General features: G+C 49.1%; 1 protein-coding gene across 5 annotated transcripts in view; it reads right to left on the reverse strand.

Moving 5' to 3' along the window:
• Window positions 1-16088, reverse strand: part of ETS1 (ETS proto-oncogene 1, transcription factor) — a 116831-nt gene that overhangs the window by 20777 nt on the left and 79966 nt on the right. For 2 of the 5 annotated variants that reach the window (XM_059676621.1, XM_059676623.1), the window contains 5 exons: window positions 12152-12271; window positions 10191-10391; window positions 7085-7162; window positions 5859-6107; window positions 1347-1607 (listed from right to left, as the gene is read on the reverse strand). In XM_059676621.1, the coding sequence (XP_059532604.1) occupies window positions 1347-1607; window positions 5859-6107; window positions 7085-7162; window positions 10191-10391; window positions 12152-12271 (909 nt within the window). The remainder of the gene's footprint in view (window positions 1-1346; window positions 1608-5858; window positions 6108-7084; window positions 7163-10190; window positions 10392-12151; window positions 12272-16088) is intronic. The other 3 variants (XM_059676624.1, XM_059676625.1, XM_059676622.1) reach the window with 2 other exon arrangements.

A 16088-nucleotide genomic window follows, 5' to 3' on the forward strand; every position in this document is an offset into this window, starting at 1 on the left:
GGCTCATTAACAGAAATGGGCAAACTCGCCAGGAGTCTGCTTTCTGGAGCTGGAAAAGGGGGTCCCTTCAAGAGTAACATGCTCCCACACATGAGTGAGCTTCCAGCAAAGACCATGGGGGACAGTGTAGAAAGAGCAGAGAAGGGGAACTTTAAGTTCCTTTCTGGCCCCTGGCTCCACAGAGAGACCTTGTCACTACCTGAAAACACAGACGGAACTCCTGGGCACCCGCGCGTGCCCTGAGCAGCACCAGGGGGCCCACCCCGGAGCTCTGAAAAAGGAGTGATTTCTCTACGCAGCTGAGTTGCTCTCAGAGGTCAGCTGTTTTTCTAATAAAAACGGAGGCTTCGCTGACACGCAGTGAAGATGGGGCTCACTCTTCAGATACCTCCGCAGAAACACAGATGTTGTTGCTTAGCCTCGTGCACGCCAAGGGTCGCCCACGTGGCCACCCGGCCAGGGTGGAGTAACCGACAAGAGATTGGAGGCCCAGGCCACAGATGAGTAATCCACTAACATAAGCTGCACTCCCAACCCAATTTCTCGTTTTTAGAAAACACGACCATCGTACAGAAAGGATCTGAGCCTCGACTCTACAAGGCTCCTTGGATAGTTCCCATACACACCCTGCAAAGGTTTCCAGGGCCAGGCAGCAGGCCCGCTGCAGCTCATTTGGACAAGATGTTGTTTGGTTCTATGACCAGGTTCTCAATCAAAGCCCAAGCTCTCAACACACATCTCCCTTCCTCTACAGTCTTTCTTCGCTCACCAGAACTTCCACTCCTGAGAGAAAACCAGTCACAAAGCCAAGTGAGGAAGAAGGTTTCCTAGCCGAGACCTGCCAGAGTTCAGGTGACCAAGGACACTCTTGCCATCCGAACAGCCCCCCTAATGAATGCTCCCCCGCAGCGGAGCCCAGGGTGCAGGCCATGCAGGGATGCCTCCCAGAGATGCTACTGCTGGCTCTGTATGCTGAAAGACCTCCTAAGAGCCGCCTAGAGAAAAGCCCTGATGCTCAGCCACGAGGCAGAGTTGCCAGAGACGCCAAATTGACATAGTTCCCTTCCCCCAGATATGGAAAAAGACCCAAAATATAAGTGTTCTTTCCTACCACTCTTGGACATGATCCCTTCGGATAGAAGGATACTCTTTGCTTCCACCAGTCAATGGCTATTCATAAACAGAGGGGCCTGAGAGACTGACCAGGCCTCTTAGCGTCTTCTCCCCACTCCCCGCACAAAGAAAAGGCCGTCTTCGGTGTTTGGCACGACGGGCCCAGGGCCCTCCACTGAGCCCACCCACAGCAGCACGCCCACCGAGGCTCCGAGGTAGGGGCAGGCGCCTACCTGTGTAGCCAGCCAGGGCAGCAGCAGGAATGACAGGCTTGTCCTTGTTGAGGTCAGCACGGTCACGCACATAGTCCTTGAAGGTGCCCTTGGGATTGTGGTTGGGCAGGGCGGCTGGATAGTCCTCCGAGTCGAAGCTGTCATAGGAGGGAACGCGCTGCAGGCTGTTGAAAGATGACTGGCTGCTCCAGGACTGGGTGAGGCGGTCACAACTATCGTAGCTCTCTATGCTCTCAAAAGAGTCCTGGCCCCCGAGTTTACCTGGAGGTGAAGGAGGAGGTAGGAAGAGGGCAGGGAGGAGGGATTGGGAAAAGACAACTGTAAAAACCCTCTGAGTGAGGACAGATCGCTCATCAGACCCGCAGGAGGCATGGAAGAAGGGAGAGGCCAAGGGGGATGGGAGCTGTGGGGTGGCTCTGGGAGGAGGGGCAGGGTTGACTGCCGTGTGAGAGCCACTGCCCTACACGGTGCTGTCTTGCTCTCCAGCTCCCAGGATGGAGATTCCTAGCCACGGGCTGCTCCTGCCTGTCAGAAGGAGACAGCTGTGCTTGGGACCTCAAGAACCCTAGAGCCAGAAATCTAAAAGCTGAGACTCGCCACATGTTCTTGGGGGTTTCTGGCTGATGCCTTAGGGCTGAATGAATAAGTGAAGAAATCGAAGCAGTGCGACTCAACTCCCTAATCCAACTCAAGCCAATGAGATAATTTCCAAAGGCCCAATTTGGCAAAATATTTTGGTCATAAGAAAAAAATTCCATTCGACTAAGAGCAGCTTGACCTTCCTTGACCTTGGAGCTGAAGTGCTATTTTCTTAGAGTTTTTTCCAAATACTATTTTAAAATGAAATACAAGTACTGCCTCTATGTCTTTTCAAACAGAGAAAGAAGCAATGAGATGCTTTTTTTCCAGGAGAATTAAAAAAGAAAAAAAATACGAGCACTCTTCTAAACAGAAATCCATGCTGCTGATTCTCTCCAAGTCCAATTTTGTACTTGAAATGTGTACTTCATTGGGGAAAGCGTGGGCAATAAAAAACAAAGGAGTTGATGAAAGAGTTATTAAGATCCACAGCAATGTCAGAAATCCTTTACTCTCCCAGTTGCTTAAAGCATTCTTAACTGACCGCAAGATCATGCAAGTTCATTAATTTCCCAAACCAGGTTGTAAACAGCTGCTATCATTGCATAATCGCTCCAAGAGAAATTTCCATTGGCAAAAAATGCCATTGAAAAGGGAGGCTAACAAACAAACACTGGAGGAAAATGCATCTAAGAGCTTGAAAAGGCTTGCAGGAATATTTTCTATGTTCTACTCCCAGATACTTTTTAGGCAACCTAAATTAAATCCTGGGTGACTGAATGGTCACCTCGAGTCAGCACAAGTCACGAGGCAAAGGATGTGACAAATCTGTATGTAGAAATACCTATAAGTCAACCCTCAACTGCTCAGAGCTGGCTGATCTACTACAAGTTTAAATTCCAGAATAAGGTTGGCCAACACAACCCTATACTAGTGTGTTTTGGGCCTATTCTCCCTTTCTTTAATAGTAGAGATTGGTTTAAAAAAAAAAAAAGGAAATTCAAATATTTCATTTTGGTGCCCAACCCAAAATCACTAAGGAAAAACTAAGTTGAGGATTTTAATTTTTTTAAAAATCCCAGAAGAAGGGAATTCAGTTAAATATGTAATTTTTATATACTCCACTGTGGTAGATTTCCTGAACCTCTTATCCTCTCCAATACTGCTTATGACACAAAGGTAGTCATTTAGCTACTTCTTCTTGGCCCTTCTGCCAACCATCCATTCAAAGAAGGGTCATGTCCAGAAGGCACACTGAAGAGCTTCATGGAGTTACGGGCCCTGCCTACCCCGTCCACTGTCACATTCACAACTCTTTATAAAGGAAGGAACGGCCCCTTCCAGAAATCCACATGAAAAGACTCCACAAAACAGCCCGCAGCCAGAACGCAATACCCTCTTTTTAACACAACAGGACATTTTATGGCATCTCATAAAAAGCTATCCGTCTGAAGGGTCATTCAGTGTCTCTGCGAGACAAACACACCAAAAGCCTACAAAAGAGAATGTATGTTTTCATACAGAACACCCCACCAAGTCACCGATACTTAGGGCATATCCATACGAAAGTCTCTCTGGAACGAGTCTATCCCTATCAGCCACGTTTCTTTGGGGAAGGCACGGAGGCCGGGGTTTCCACAAGCAGACAGCTGCATTTCCCAGGAGTCCCAACGAGCAGGACACTAACCTGGACGTAGCCACTCTCTGGCATCCTCCCAGACATGAGCCAGAGGCAACTCCGTTGAGAGCTGCGGTTTACAGCAGTGAGCTGCTTTCATTTTAGCTCCGTTTCACAATCCTGGAGCGAGGAACCTTTGTTTACGGGCATTTTCTCCAAAAATGGGGTTGAATCCAACTAGATTAGACACTCGCTTGTGCTACTGGGCTGATGCAAGGACACACATGTCCTCAAGGATGTCCACTGGCTAACTTTCCTGAGTCTCAGCGAGGTCCTTCCCAAGCGACCTGACTCCACCAAGCAGAACTCAGGGCATTCACAGCAGATAGGGTGGCCCCCCAGCAGCCCCCTGAACAGCCTGGCACAACCACAGCTCTCAGAGTCTAAGGAGGTGGGGCAGAGAAGCACGTGGTTTGCTAAAATGCAGCAGATGAATAGCTTTATTCATAATAACCAGCTAAGAGTGATGCTTCCAGTCTGGACCAATCACACCACGTCAGATTCAGTCAGCCCTCGGAACACGTCCTGTTTGCAGCACTGCTAATGTGCAGAAAGCAGCCGTGGGCAGGACAGTCTGGCCCCCAAGTCTGTGTGGTCTGAAGCTTGGTGTGAGGGCAGGAGAATGAGGCCAGAGAGAAATACCTCACGCCCTTTGTACGGGTCACTATTTGCTCCACAGTTATTAGTTTGGGGTTGCAGGGGTGGCGGGGACAGAAACCAAGAACCAAGAGAAGGAGAAGCAGAGACAATTACACAAATGCCAAGCCAGATGCAACCAAAAAGCATGTGACAGCAGCTCTGCCCAAAGTTACAACATGGCCGAGCCCCAAACCCACAGGCTCGGCCTCAACACATAGACGTACAGAAAGGCCCCATAGGAAAGTGAGCTGTGCGAAGGCTCTGACCTGCCCGGGAGGCGGGGGGAAGGATCCACAGGCCCATTTGTGTATGTATTTAAATAGACATGCACCCAAAAATAAACAGTCAGAAAGGGGAAGGCAAACTGATCCCACCCATCCCCTTCAGTCTGAAACACAAGCACCCTGGGGCCCGAAGCAGAGAGATTACAGGTTCTGATCTTGCTGGGGACTTTCCCTGTGCAGGCCCGCTGGCTGCCCGGAGGCCTGCCAGGAGGAAGTGTACGCCCGAACACTAGAAGAAGATGGCAAGGTGTGCTGCCCAGGGTGCCGAAGGGGGGCTCTTCAAAGCGAAGATGCCTTCACCCCTCTCCAAGTGCCTCAGAGTCTCAGGGCGACCACTGAGCAGAAGTCACCAGGAGGCCAGCCGGCCAAGGCCTCTGAGCTCTCAGATGGGCTTTCTGCTGTTCCTCCTACTGCTTGCAGTTCCTTCCCATTACCTATGGGAACAGTCATCCTTTAAGACTTTTTAGAACTCAGCTAGTTCTTCTTGGAGGAACAAATCCCTCCTTCTGATGGACTGCACTTGTCTCGGCAACAAAACCACCTGCACACTTCACTAGGGTGGCTGCCCCTCCGGGGGTTCATGTCCCGATCTTAAAATCGGAGCGTGTTTCACTTTTGTTGCTTTAGAAAGTCAACCAGCTCGATTCTGGAACATTTAGTTCACTGTCCGTGAATATTTTATCCATGTCCTAAGTCATGTCAACAAGGACACTTTCTTAAGGAAGCCTCCAGCCACCTCTTCCCTCGGTCCTCAGGCTGAATACACACTGTCACCACGCTGCTGATGACCGGTCCCAAATAAACTACTGGTTAACCATCCTGTACCTTCCCAAACTCACAGACAGCTCAGAAGCCCGGGCTGAGCAGCAGGTGTCATTCAGATTCCAGGCAGTCTGACCCAGAATGCTCTGGGGCATCAGGGCCATGTGCAACGAAGCTTTCAGGAGGGTCCCCTGAACCATTTTTGTTCAATTGTGTCCTCCTTAAGCAAAATCCTCTTTTTAAAAAAAATGATAAAGAATAACTTAAACAGCAACCACATCCAACTAGTTATTACGTGGAAAAATGCCTTACGCAAATACAAAACGTGATTGGTCATCCTGCCGGGTTTCAATTCTACCGTGAACCCAGGGTCATTGTCATGCTGATGGAAGTGGCTAAAGTTCCATGGTGGAAAGTTCTTCCTATCTACACAGCCTCAGATAGAAAGGCTGAATGAAACTCAGGAATCCCCAGGGCCGATAGTGAGGGGGAAATAGCAGACCTGAAAAACGCTCAACGTTAGGGAAACTCTTGGCAACCAAGAGCTTCTGGAGAAGAAATCTGACCTACCACGACTGGTCCTCCCCATGCACATGTTGTCCGGTGTGACGACTTCTTGTTTGATGGCAAAGTAGTCCGTCTGCAAGGTGTCTGTCTGCAGAGGGTCCCGGAGAATGACCGAGGGGTAGTCGTTCTCATACTTGAGGGAGAGGAGCTCCTCGGAGCTGATGGGGTGGAGTGTCTGGTAGGACTCTGTGATGAAGCTGGGCTCTGAGAACTCCGAGGGAGGAACACACTGAGCATGCTCGATACCATAGCCTGGAAACAGAGCGAGGGTGGCATTAAAGAGGGGAGAGCTTTGTACCGAAAACAAGCAGTTCTTCCCCATTGACACCAGCCCCACAATGTGTAACAGGCCGACTGCCTTAGGGAGGAAGAGGAAAATATTTGCAATGAGAAGGGCCTCAGGGCAAGTTAACCTTGCTCCGCTTCTTAATGGCTAGGGCCCTTGGCAAGATACCTCTCTTTTCTGGCTTCATCTCCTCATCTCTCAAATAGGGATGATGGTGATCTTGCTTGGAGCATTGTGATAAAAATCAAACAAGAATATATATGCAAAACGCCTACCAACATTTCTGGCTCCTGGTAAGCTCTTACTCCATAGAACTTATGTTGTTCTTAGAAGAAAAATCATAATAAAGTGAGAAAATGAAACAAAAACAAAGCTGCCGTAGAGTCCCTTTGGAAGCAACACCATCAGGTAAGAAGAGCCCTGCACACACACTAACTCTTCCGCCCGCCCCCTGTCTGGCACAGTTGGGTGTCCTGTATGAGAAGGGACAAGGTTTTATTTTCTGTGAGAGATGCAAAGCCAGATCTGGGACAGATCTGAAGCTGCATGGCCCACTCTCAAGGGAGGATTTCAGAAGAAACACTGTCATATCCACGCGTAAAAGGGAGAGAACAAGGGCCATGACCAGACCCGTAACCCGATCTCCCTCCCATGGCCCTACAGGGCACAGGCTCCAACAGGAATGGCCGCAGCTCTCTGCAGGACTTTCAGGCTGATGAGATCAGCGGGAGGTCGTAAGTGCAGGAGTTTGCAGGTCAGGACAACGTGCAAACAGGCTGAAGCCTTGTGCTTTGCGGGGAAAAATAAAACAAATACCAAATAGTCTGCGTTTAAGGGAACATGGTTTGCCATAGAGTTACCATGAAGGAGCTTGAGCTCAGTTGGGACAGGGTTCCTTCCCCAGTGAGCAAGAGGAGGGGAGAAGAGTGGCCGGTGAACTTACTAATGAAGTAGTCCGAGGTATAACGGGATTCTGGGTAAGTGGGGTTGACTCCATTCACTTGATAGGGTTTCACATCCTCTGCAACACAACGGGGAGAGGGCAAGACAGAGAGGTTATGCGAGTGCTGCTTGGCCCGAAAGGACCTCGGACACAAGGACCACAAGGATCTCAGCCCCTCTTCTAGAAAACCTGCATGTTCCTTAGCCCAGCTCGCTGTGAGCCCACCCTGGCTGGGGCTTTATCTAAGGCTGAGATCACAAAAGTATGGCTGAGTTGACTATTTCAGTGACTGCGAAAGGGGACTTCGTATCTTGGAAAGAGCACCAGTGGGCGATCCCTATGAGCTAGGGAGGCATTCTGCCCTCATTCTGACGCATGCGTGGATCACATTTGCATCAAAGGCTACAGGGCAGCTTGTGCAGGTACCGAAATCAGTCCCCACCACTCACCCTGATCAGCTCCAAAGCTTTTCAGAAATATATTACCATCTTTAGCCTGGACAGCTTGGCTCAGTGGTTGAGCATCAACCCATGAACTAGGAGGTCATGGTTAGATTCCCAGTCAGGGCACATGCCCAGGTTGAGGGCTTGATCCCCACCATGGGGATGTGAAGGAGGCAGCCAATCAACGATCCTCTCTCATCATTGATGTTTCTATCTCACTCACCCTCTGCCTTCCTCTCTGAAGTCAATAAAAATATATTTTTTTAAAAAATTCTTCAGGCAGGTAGATATTACAGCCTCCATTTCTTCTAACAGAGGGTCTGCTTTTTGTTGTGTGCTTTTTTCTATCGCCCTCAGACTTCAAGTTCAGGCCCAGCTAAGGAGCAGGATGCCAGGAAGGTCACCACTGGGTGAAACAGTGTGTTCACAGAAGAGCCACCTAACCAAACTGCTGCCAGGAGCCAACTTCCCCAGGAAGGAGACAGGAATGCGGATGGAGGTAACTGAGCCCAGAAAGGCTCTCTGCTGAACTAAGGGGAGCCTGCAGGCCCCCTGGCTACCCTGGACTCAAACCGCCCGGCCTCTGCCCATCGTGTGGCAGGGTCTGGTTCTATTTCCCAGAATCAGGCACAGAGAGGGTGCTTGGGATTTTTCCCCGGGTATCTGATAGCCTTGTTGGGAGCAGAGGCTGCTGGGAAAACAAGTTGATGCCTGCACAGAAAAACAGTTCTCAGCTGAGATAAAGTGATTACACTTTGCTTGAGCAGCTTATCAGACTGAAACATCCCCTGCACCTCTGGCCTTCCACCCCACCGCACCCCGAGCAGCTATGTTCTTTCCGCGCTGTGTTGCTTTAGTTTCATCACCGAGCCTCCGTAGAAACCTCTCGCTCAGCTTTTCAAGGGCCTGAAGACAGAGGGTTCTCACTGCCTCTCTCAACAGAAAAGGGGCGGGAGGATCCAGCTTTGCCCTCGGATGTACTCAATTATTTCCTCAGGCTCTGAATTCCCTTATTATGCTTCTGCAAGAAGCTAGGTCCAGCCTCTCATTCCCTCAGGCTCCTGAATTCTCTTGTTACTCTTCTGCAAGAAGCTAGGTCCAGCCTCTCTTGGGGACCAGAAGCTCCCCTGTGAGTCCATATTATTATACAGAGGGCACAGGGCGGGAAATTAAATCGCGAAGGCGCAGGTTCAAGGAAGTGACTGACCAGGAAGCGACCTAAGCTTTCCTCACTTGGCAGATGGGGACACTACCAGTGCCTGCCCTCCGGTGGCTCAAGACTGAGGTGGGAATCCAAACGCAAAAACGTATTTTAAAGCACACTGATTTTTTTCTTCTCTCGTTTTTTCTTTTTCTTTTCTAGAAGAGAAGGTTTAATCATTGATAAAAATGGACAGAAATATTCAAATCAGAAATGCTTTAGAATGTGTATCACTAAGTCAATACTTCTCAGTGACTAGGGAAGGTGACAGACTCCCTCAATGAAAAAAGCAAGAGAAAGGTCAGATTTAAAAAAACAAAAAAAAGACCACCGTTAAAGAAAATGCTTCCGTTAACATTAGATTTTTGTTCTGCAGTAGGTCCTTCAGGCAACATATTTAAAGGAAAGCAAGGAGGTGCTATATAGGTATTGATTATAACCGTGATCAGAGGCAGGTTGACACTCCAGGGCCCCTGGCCACGCCATGGTGAGAAGTAGAGGAATGTGTTAGCAGAAGATATCTGGTGACACGGTCTGATATGCCCCACGGGTGAGGAGCAATGGCCACATCAGTCCTGTGATGAGCCTGCCGCGTCTCTCCCTCTATACACAGGCCGCTCACATCAACAGGTGTGAGTGGGTGTGTGTACAGCCACAGGGGCACCTGTCTGTGCTTTGGGCAGGCTGTGCAGCTGCCCCCAGTCCCCGGCCAGGGCAGCCGGGCCAAGAGCCACCGCGTTCTTGCCCGTGCGTATTTATTTATTTTTCAGCAGAAGCTGAAGAGAAGGGGAAAGAGGGATAACACTTCTGTGCCCAGAGGACTCAAATTTGGGCCCCTGTGGAGCACGGCAGAGTGGAAAATATCCTCAGACAAAGGAAGGTATTATACAGAGTAAAAGTGCTAGCCCCGAGCTTTTGCTCCCTGCCCCCAGTGTCCGCGCCAAGGGCTGGAGCCGGTGACCACAGGGAAAGGGTGGGCCTGGGTCACAGAGGGCGACCGGCTTCTAGGCTTACAGTCAGCTGGAGGGCACCGCTGACTGCTGGTAACTGCCATTTATTTTAAGAAGAAATTCAGAAAAATAAGCGCAAAAACACCCAAGTTTGCCGCCTGCTGCTGTTTCTATCCCCAGCCAGGGCTGTGGTACATGAGTCACTTGGTCCAAAAAGGTTGGAAGGGACTAGCCGGGGAGGCCATGTCATTACAAGGTTGCAACACCGTGTCCTGACGTGACCCCGGCTCCTGCTCCAGATGCAAAGGTAGGCCAGCTCCTGCCGCTCCATCCCGGCCAGTGGGCAGGAGCCTGTGGCATGAACAAGCTTGGAGACGCTAAGCTTTCTGGGGGGCAGGGCCGGGCACCGTGGGACCTGGGATAAAGGGAGGGTGCACTGGGATTACTGGGGACAAAATATACCTCGGGGCCGCCCCACACGGCTCCTGCCTCTCCCCCACACACACAGGTACCTTTCTGCAGGATCTCCAGATGTTCCCACAAGATGTCCCCAACGAAGTCCGGGGCCAGCTCCAGGAAGCAGTCTTTGCCCAGCGCACAGAGCGCGGCTCCGTTCATGCAGAACTTCTGGAAGTCCACGCCCTTCAGGCTGAACTCGTTGACAGCCCACATCACCCAGTCCCGCACGTGGGTCTCTGTCCACTGCCGAGGGTCTGGGGGGAGAGAGCACAGGAGGACCCAGCGCGTCAGGCCCCGAGCTCCAGCCCGGGCCTCGGAGAGGACGCCCAGGGCCCGAGCTTGGCTGAGGATGTTCTCTGGTTGAAAGATCCGGGAAGCACGAGCCTGCAAACGCATGTCATGGGCACCTTCCGCCTCCCCGCATTCAACCTCCCCACCTCCTCAGCTCGCCAGCTGGGAGATTACAATCATCGGACAGAGAGAATGTTTTCTACCCGCCGTGCAGACAAGTTTTCCAAATTGTCCCATCTCACGGCCCAATTCCCATTAGACTTTTTTTAAAAATATATTTTATTGATTTTTTACAGAGAGGAAGCGATAGAGAGTTAGAAACATTGATGAGAGACAAACGCCGATCAGCTGCCACCTGCACACCCCCCACTGGGGATGTGCCCACAACCAAGGTACATGCCCTTGACCGGAATCGAACCTGGGACCCTTCCGTCTGCAGGCCGACGCTCTAACCACTGAGCCAAACCGGTCAGGGCTCCCATTAGACTTTTTGTAAAGCCCGGGACAAGGAGCAGATGAGCTCTTGAAGAGCAATAATAACGAAGTCAAGTTTGTTCTGGTGGTTACACTCACCTCTCCCTGCTCTTTCCTCCTACAGGGTACTTAAGACTGTTATTCTTAATTATTTTTATCTTAGCTAATTATGGTTGGAACTAACCATAGCAATTAGCAACAGTCAGTTACTGGAATGGTACTTAGTAAGAACAACATGGTTAGGTGCCTGTATTAAACTACACCCCCTGCAAAGTGCGTCCATATCACAGTCCTGGCACTGCCCGCCTCCACAGCAAGACTCTGCATGATCTTCCCACGTGGCCTGAGCTTTCACGTGGCCACCCCAGCCAGGACACCTGAAGAACTCAGATGGTGGCAGGTTCCAGGGCCCACATACCTGCTCTCAAGGTCCCCCCTTCAACGGAGCAGGCCGGTGGGGATTCACTTTATCCCGCCTGTGGCCCTAAGAGGATGCTGGGCGCTGCTGTGGGCAGAGGCTGTGGCAGAGCAGCACACCTGGGGAAGGTGCAGATCCACTCCCAGGCTCTGTCCGGGGCCTGGCTCCCACAGGGCTGGAGGCCTGTCATGACCGCTCTCAAGGCAGCCTTGCTCTTACTCAATAGCACAGTGTTCTTCCTGCTCGCAGCTATTCAGGAAATGTTGCTGCGTGAAGGCTTAAGTGTTCCCCGGTCAGTTCTCCTTTCTGACAACCCCAGTCCCCTCACATTCCTGAATACACCCTTTCAGAGGAGAACACCCAAGGATAAACACATTGCACCACAGCACACGGGCAAGAACAGAGCCATCGGGACATTCCAAGAAACGGAGCTCAGGGAGCTCACCCAAGGCAGCCCGGAATAGCTCTGAAACCGTGATTTTTCCAAAGTGTCTGTATGTGGCATCACTTGAGGTTCCAAGACACTGGTGTTTGCAGCAATTGTGATTTAATCGATCTGGGACATGGCCCAGCCGAGTGACTTTTTTTTTTTTTTTGAAGATCCCGCATTTAATGTGTGAACATGTTTGGGAACAGCGCCCTACAACCAAGGTGGCAGCGAGGAACCCAGGAGATGGAGAATGTCAGCACGTGTGGGCGACTTTCCAATAGACTCCGCCACGCCCTGGAGCTGCTGGCTGCAGCCACGTCTGCCAGCCTCACACTGCAGGTGGGAAAACGAACCTCCCCTCAAAGCCTGCTCCCAACCTCTTTCCCAAGGACAGAACGTACCTTTTGGGATCCCCAGTCTTTGCTGCTCTTTGGAGAAACCGCTGAAAGTGGCTTTCAATGCCTGAGACATCATTTCTTTGCTGCTTGGGGTTAGTAGCGGGACATCTGCACATTCCATATCTATAAGAGAAAACATCACATGAAGAATCAAAACTAAATAGGAGAAGGCTCAGTCTGCAGTATTGTACAAAGAGTACATCATTATATTCTACACCCAGATTAATATAATGATATATGTCCATTATATCTCCATTTAAAAAAATAACTAAATGGGTGATTAACCACCCATCAAATAGAATAGGACATGAGTGGTCTGGAGAAGGCAAACTGAAAAATCACTCTACGAACAGCCTCCCAGGGCCAGGTAAAGTTTACTAGGCCCCTTAAAAAAACTGACTCTTGCCTAGAATGTCCCACACCCCTGGTTAGCAAAGCATGCTTATTCTTTCTGTATAGCTCTACTAATTCCACCACAGTTCCTATTTATCCTTCATAATTCACAGGGAGGATTAATGCTACCTATGAAAAGGAAATAATATTCATCCGTTCAACAAATAATTATTTAGCGCTTGCTATGTGCAAGGAATCCAATAAGCAGGCAGAAGTAACCCCCTCCTCCTGAAGTTGGAGATCAGATTCTGTTAGGAGATATGGTCATTAAAAAACAATTTACACAATTAAATGTCCAAAACGTTACGAAGGGCTCCAGAGATGGAGAAGATAAAATGTGAATGTCTAACAGGAATTCCTGTTGGTCTGGAGAAATCAGAGAAGGCCTCCCTTAGGCGAAGAGAGAGACATTTGACTTGAGATCTAAAGGATATATAGAAGCTCAAAAGAGAAGAATATTCTAGAGACCAATGGTTCTCAAAGTGTGGCTCCCCCAGACCAGCTGTATCGGCATCATCTGGAATTTGTTGGAAATGCCAATCCCCAGCCATTCTCCAGCCTTCCTGTAAGAGGTGGATCTGGGAGTCTGCATTTCTAACACAGAATCCAGGTGATCCTAACGGCCATTAACATTAGACAACGGTGATTCTAGATAACGGGATTGCATCCATGAAGGTCATGATGGGGGAGGAGGAAAAACTTGGCCTATTTTAGCCTCAAAAAGATCTGAAGCTACAGCAGAGTGGCAGAGGCCAGTTGCTTGAGATGACGTTAAGAAGGTAAGCCAGGAGTGTATGAAGGATGCTACAGTTTTATCCTAAGTAGACTACAAAGTCAATGAGAATTTGATGCAGGGGAATGACATGACCACATTAAGAAGATCACCTTATGGTGATTCTATTTTTTATTTGTCAAGGAACTGCCATACTGCTTTCCTCCAAGTGGCCACATGATTTCAATTTCCCACCAAGAGCGCACAGGAGTTCCAAAGCTTGCCAACACTTACTACATTCTGGGTGTGTTTTTATTGGGGGGTGGGGGAGGAGGGAGGGAAATAGTAGCCACCCTATCACACTGTAGTCTTTATTTGTCTTTCCCTAATGATGCTAATTTATATTTTCCTAATGAGTAATGATGTTCCCTAATGATTTGTATTTCCCTAATGGTTAATTAATGATTATTAATATTTAATCATTATTCCATGTGCTTACTGTCCATTTTTGTATCTTCTTTAGAGAAATGTCTTTTCAAACATTTTGCTCATTTCTACGTAGAGCTGTTTGAGGTTTTCTTGTTGCTGATGTTCACTGTTACGAGTTTTCTATATACCCAAGAGTTGCACACAGGGTCTCAAAAGGATATATGTACTCTTGCGTTCATTGCAGCATTATTCACATTATACAAAATGTGGAGGCAACCCAAGTGTTCACCAACAGATAAATAGATAAGCAAAATGTAGTATATGCACACAATGCAATACTATTCATACAATACAGTACTATTTCCTTCCTTTTTAAGAAATTCCTTTTTAAGGAAGGAAATTCTGACATACACAACATGGATGAACCTTCACGTTATATTAAGTGAAATAAACCAGTCACAAAAGACTAATGATATGAATGACTTAGAAGAGCCAAATCCATAGAGAGAGAAGGTAGAATGGTGGATGCCAGGGCCTGGAGGGAGAGAACAGGGAGCTGCTGTGTAATGGGGACAGTTTCAGTTTTACAAGATGCAAAGAGCTCCTGAGATGGATGGTGGTGATGGGTGCACAACAGTCCACATAACTGTCCACTTAAAAATGATGAAGATGGCAAATTTTGTTATGTTTATTTCACCACATTTAGAAAATGGAAAATATAAAGAAGACACCTTAGCTGCTCTGTGCAGGAGGTAACTATAAATGGATGTGGGTAGGCTTGTTAAAGTTATTAGCTGTGGTAAGAGATGATGGTGGCTCTGACTGGGACGGTAGCAAGGCAGATAGCCTAAGCAAACAAAGTTGCAGTGCATATAGGAGGTAACAGCTGTAAAGTTGATGTATGCAGGTAGGAGGGAAGAACAAGGTGTCAAAATCTGCAGATTCACAAGTGTGTCGCCCTTTTCTGTACCCATGTACATGTTTATCTCTTCAATGTTCAGTCCTTCTTATACTTGCAGACCATGTTCACAGCAAGAACACATAATATGGCTGGAGTCTACAACCTCCTGAATCGACCTCAAACACAATTTCCCCAAAAAAGTTAATAAGCAAAGAAATGTCACGAGAATTCCTCCTGGCCATCCTGTGACCTTCAGTGACCCACTTTATTGCACTAATTTCCAAAGTCCTCTTCCTCAGCCTGTGTCTCCAGGGTATCCTAGGAGACTGGCTTACCAAAGGGCTGAGTTCTGGGCATGGCCATGGTAGAGGTTCCTCAACTAGCCATCTCTAAACCCTGGCGAGTCAAAAACTTCCATGGCCACACGCAATGTGTTCTTGGCCGAATGACATGGAAACATACAAGGGAAACGATGACAATGGGCGACCTTTGAAAAACAGGAGGCAACATATTGCTTTTGAACGTCCAAGTGAAGGGAACTGCATTACAAGAAAGAAGGGCAGCCAGCACCTTCCCTCTGCCTGCTTTGTGCTTTGAGCTTTGAGCCAGGCTGTCAGGACACAGCTCAGAGTCCATCTGCCCTGGAGGCACAGCAGCTTCACTCAGCTGCTCCCAGGCCCTCCAGGGAGCGGGGATCTGAAGATCTGGGGAGTGGAGAGTTTGGGTTGCCCTGGGACGTGACCAAAAAAATCTAGTGGAAAAATCAACATGCCTGCAGGAAGATTGACAAAATGATGGAAAATCCCAGATTGTTAGAGGGGGGGAGAGGAGGGGGAGGGGATACAGTGTTGATTATGTAACATTCAACCCTTCAAACAATGGTGTCATCATCAAATGAGTCACTAAGAAACACATCAGGGCTCTCCCTTTGTCCCTGCTCCACACGCCCTAGAACAGCTAAGTGGCAGGTCCAGAAATGTCTCCGCTTAGAGCAGTCGGTTTTGCTTTAGAAAAAGAGACTATTTAACGGAGAGCATGTCATCTGAGAGAAGGGACAAGGGCAGCCTCCCTAACTCCTAGCATGGGGGCAAAACACGCAAGTCCGACAACGAATGTCCAGTGAACATCGTGTTTTCTGAATGTGAATCAACTTTCCTTCCCTTCACTCCCATCCAACACAAATCCATGAACTTCGACTGTGTGGGTTGTGGGTTGTGCGTTTGTTCCCTCTGTTAGATTGATGACGCGATGAAAAGGACTTTGCTGATGGCGGAAATTGGCCAGGACAACACATGTGGAAAATACAGGCCAGGCCAAACGGACCAGCCTGGCTTCTGCTGCAGACTGGACCTGAAGGAGGAGGCTGGCCAGGAGGCCCAGGCACCTCCTCACAGGGCAGCGTGGGCAGCCTGATGCCAGGGCCATGCGAAGGCCAAGGACAGCAGAAAGCCTGAGGAAGCGATTTCCTGGAGCCTGCTCCCTGTAACCCCGCCTACCCCGGCAGT

This window comes from Myotis daubentonii, chromosome 19 (assembly GCF_963259705.1).
Source record: "Myotis daubentonii chromosome 19, mMyoDau2.1, whole genome shotgun sequence".
Taxonomy (NCBI): Eukaryota; Metazoa; Chordata; class Mammalia; order Chiroptera; family Vespertilionidae; genus Myotis; species Myotis daubentonii.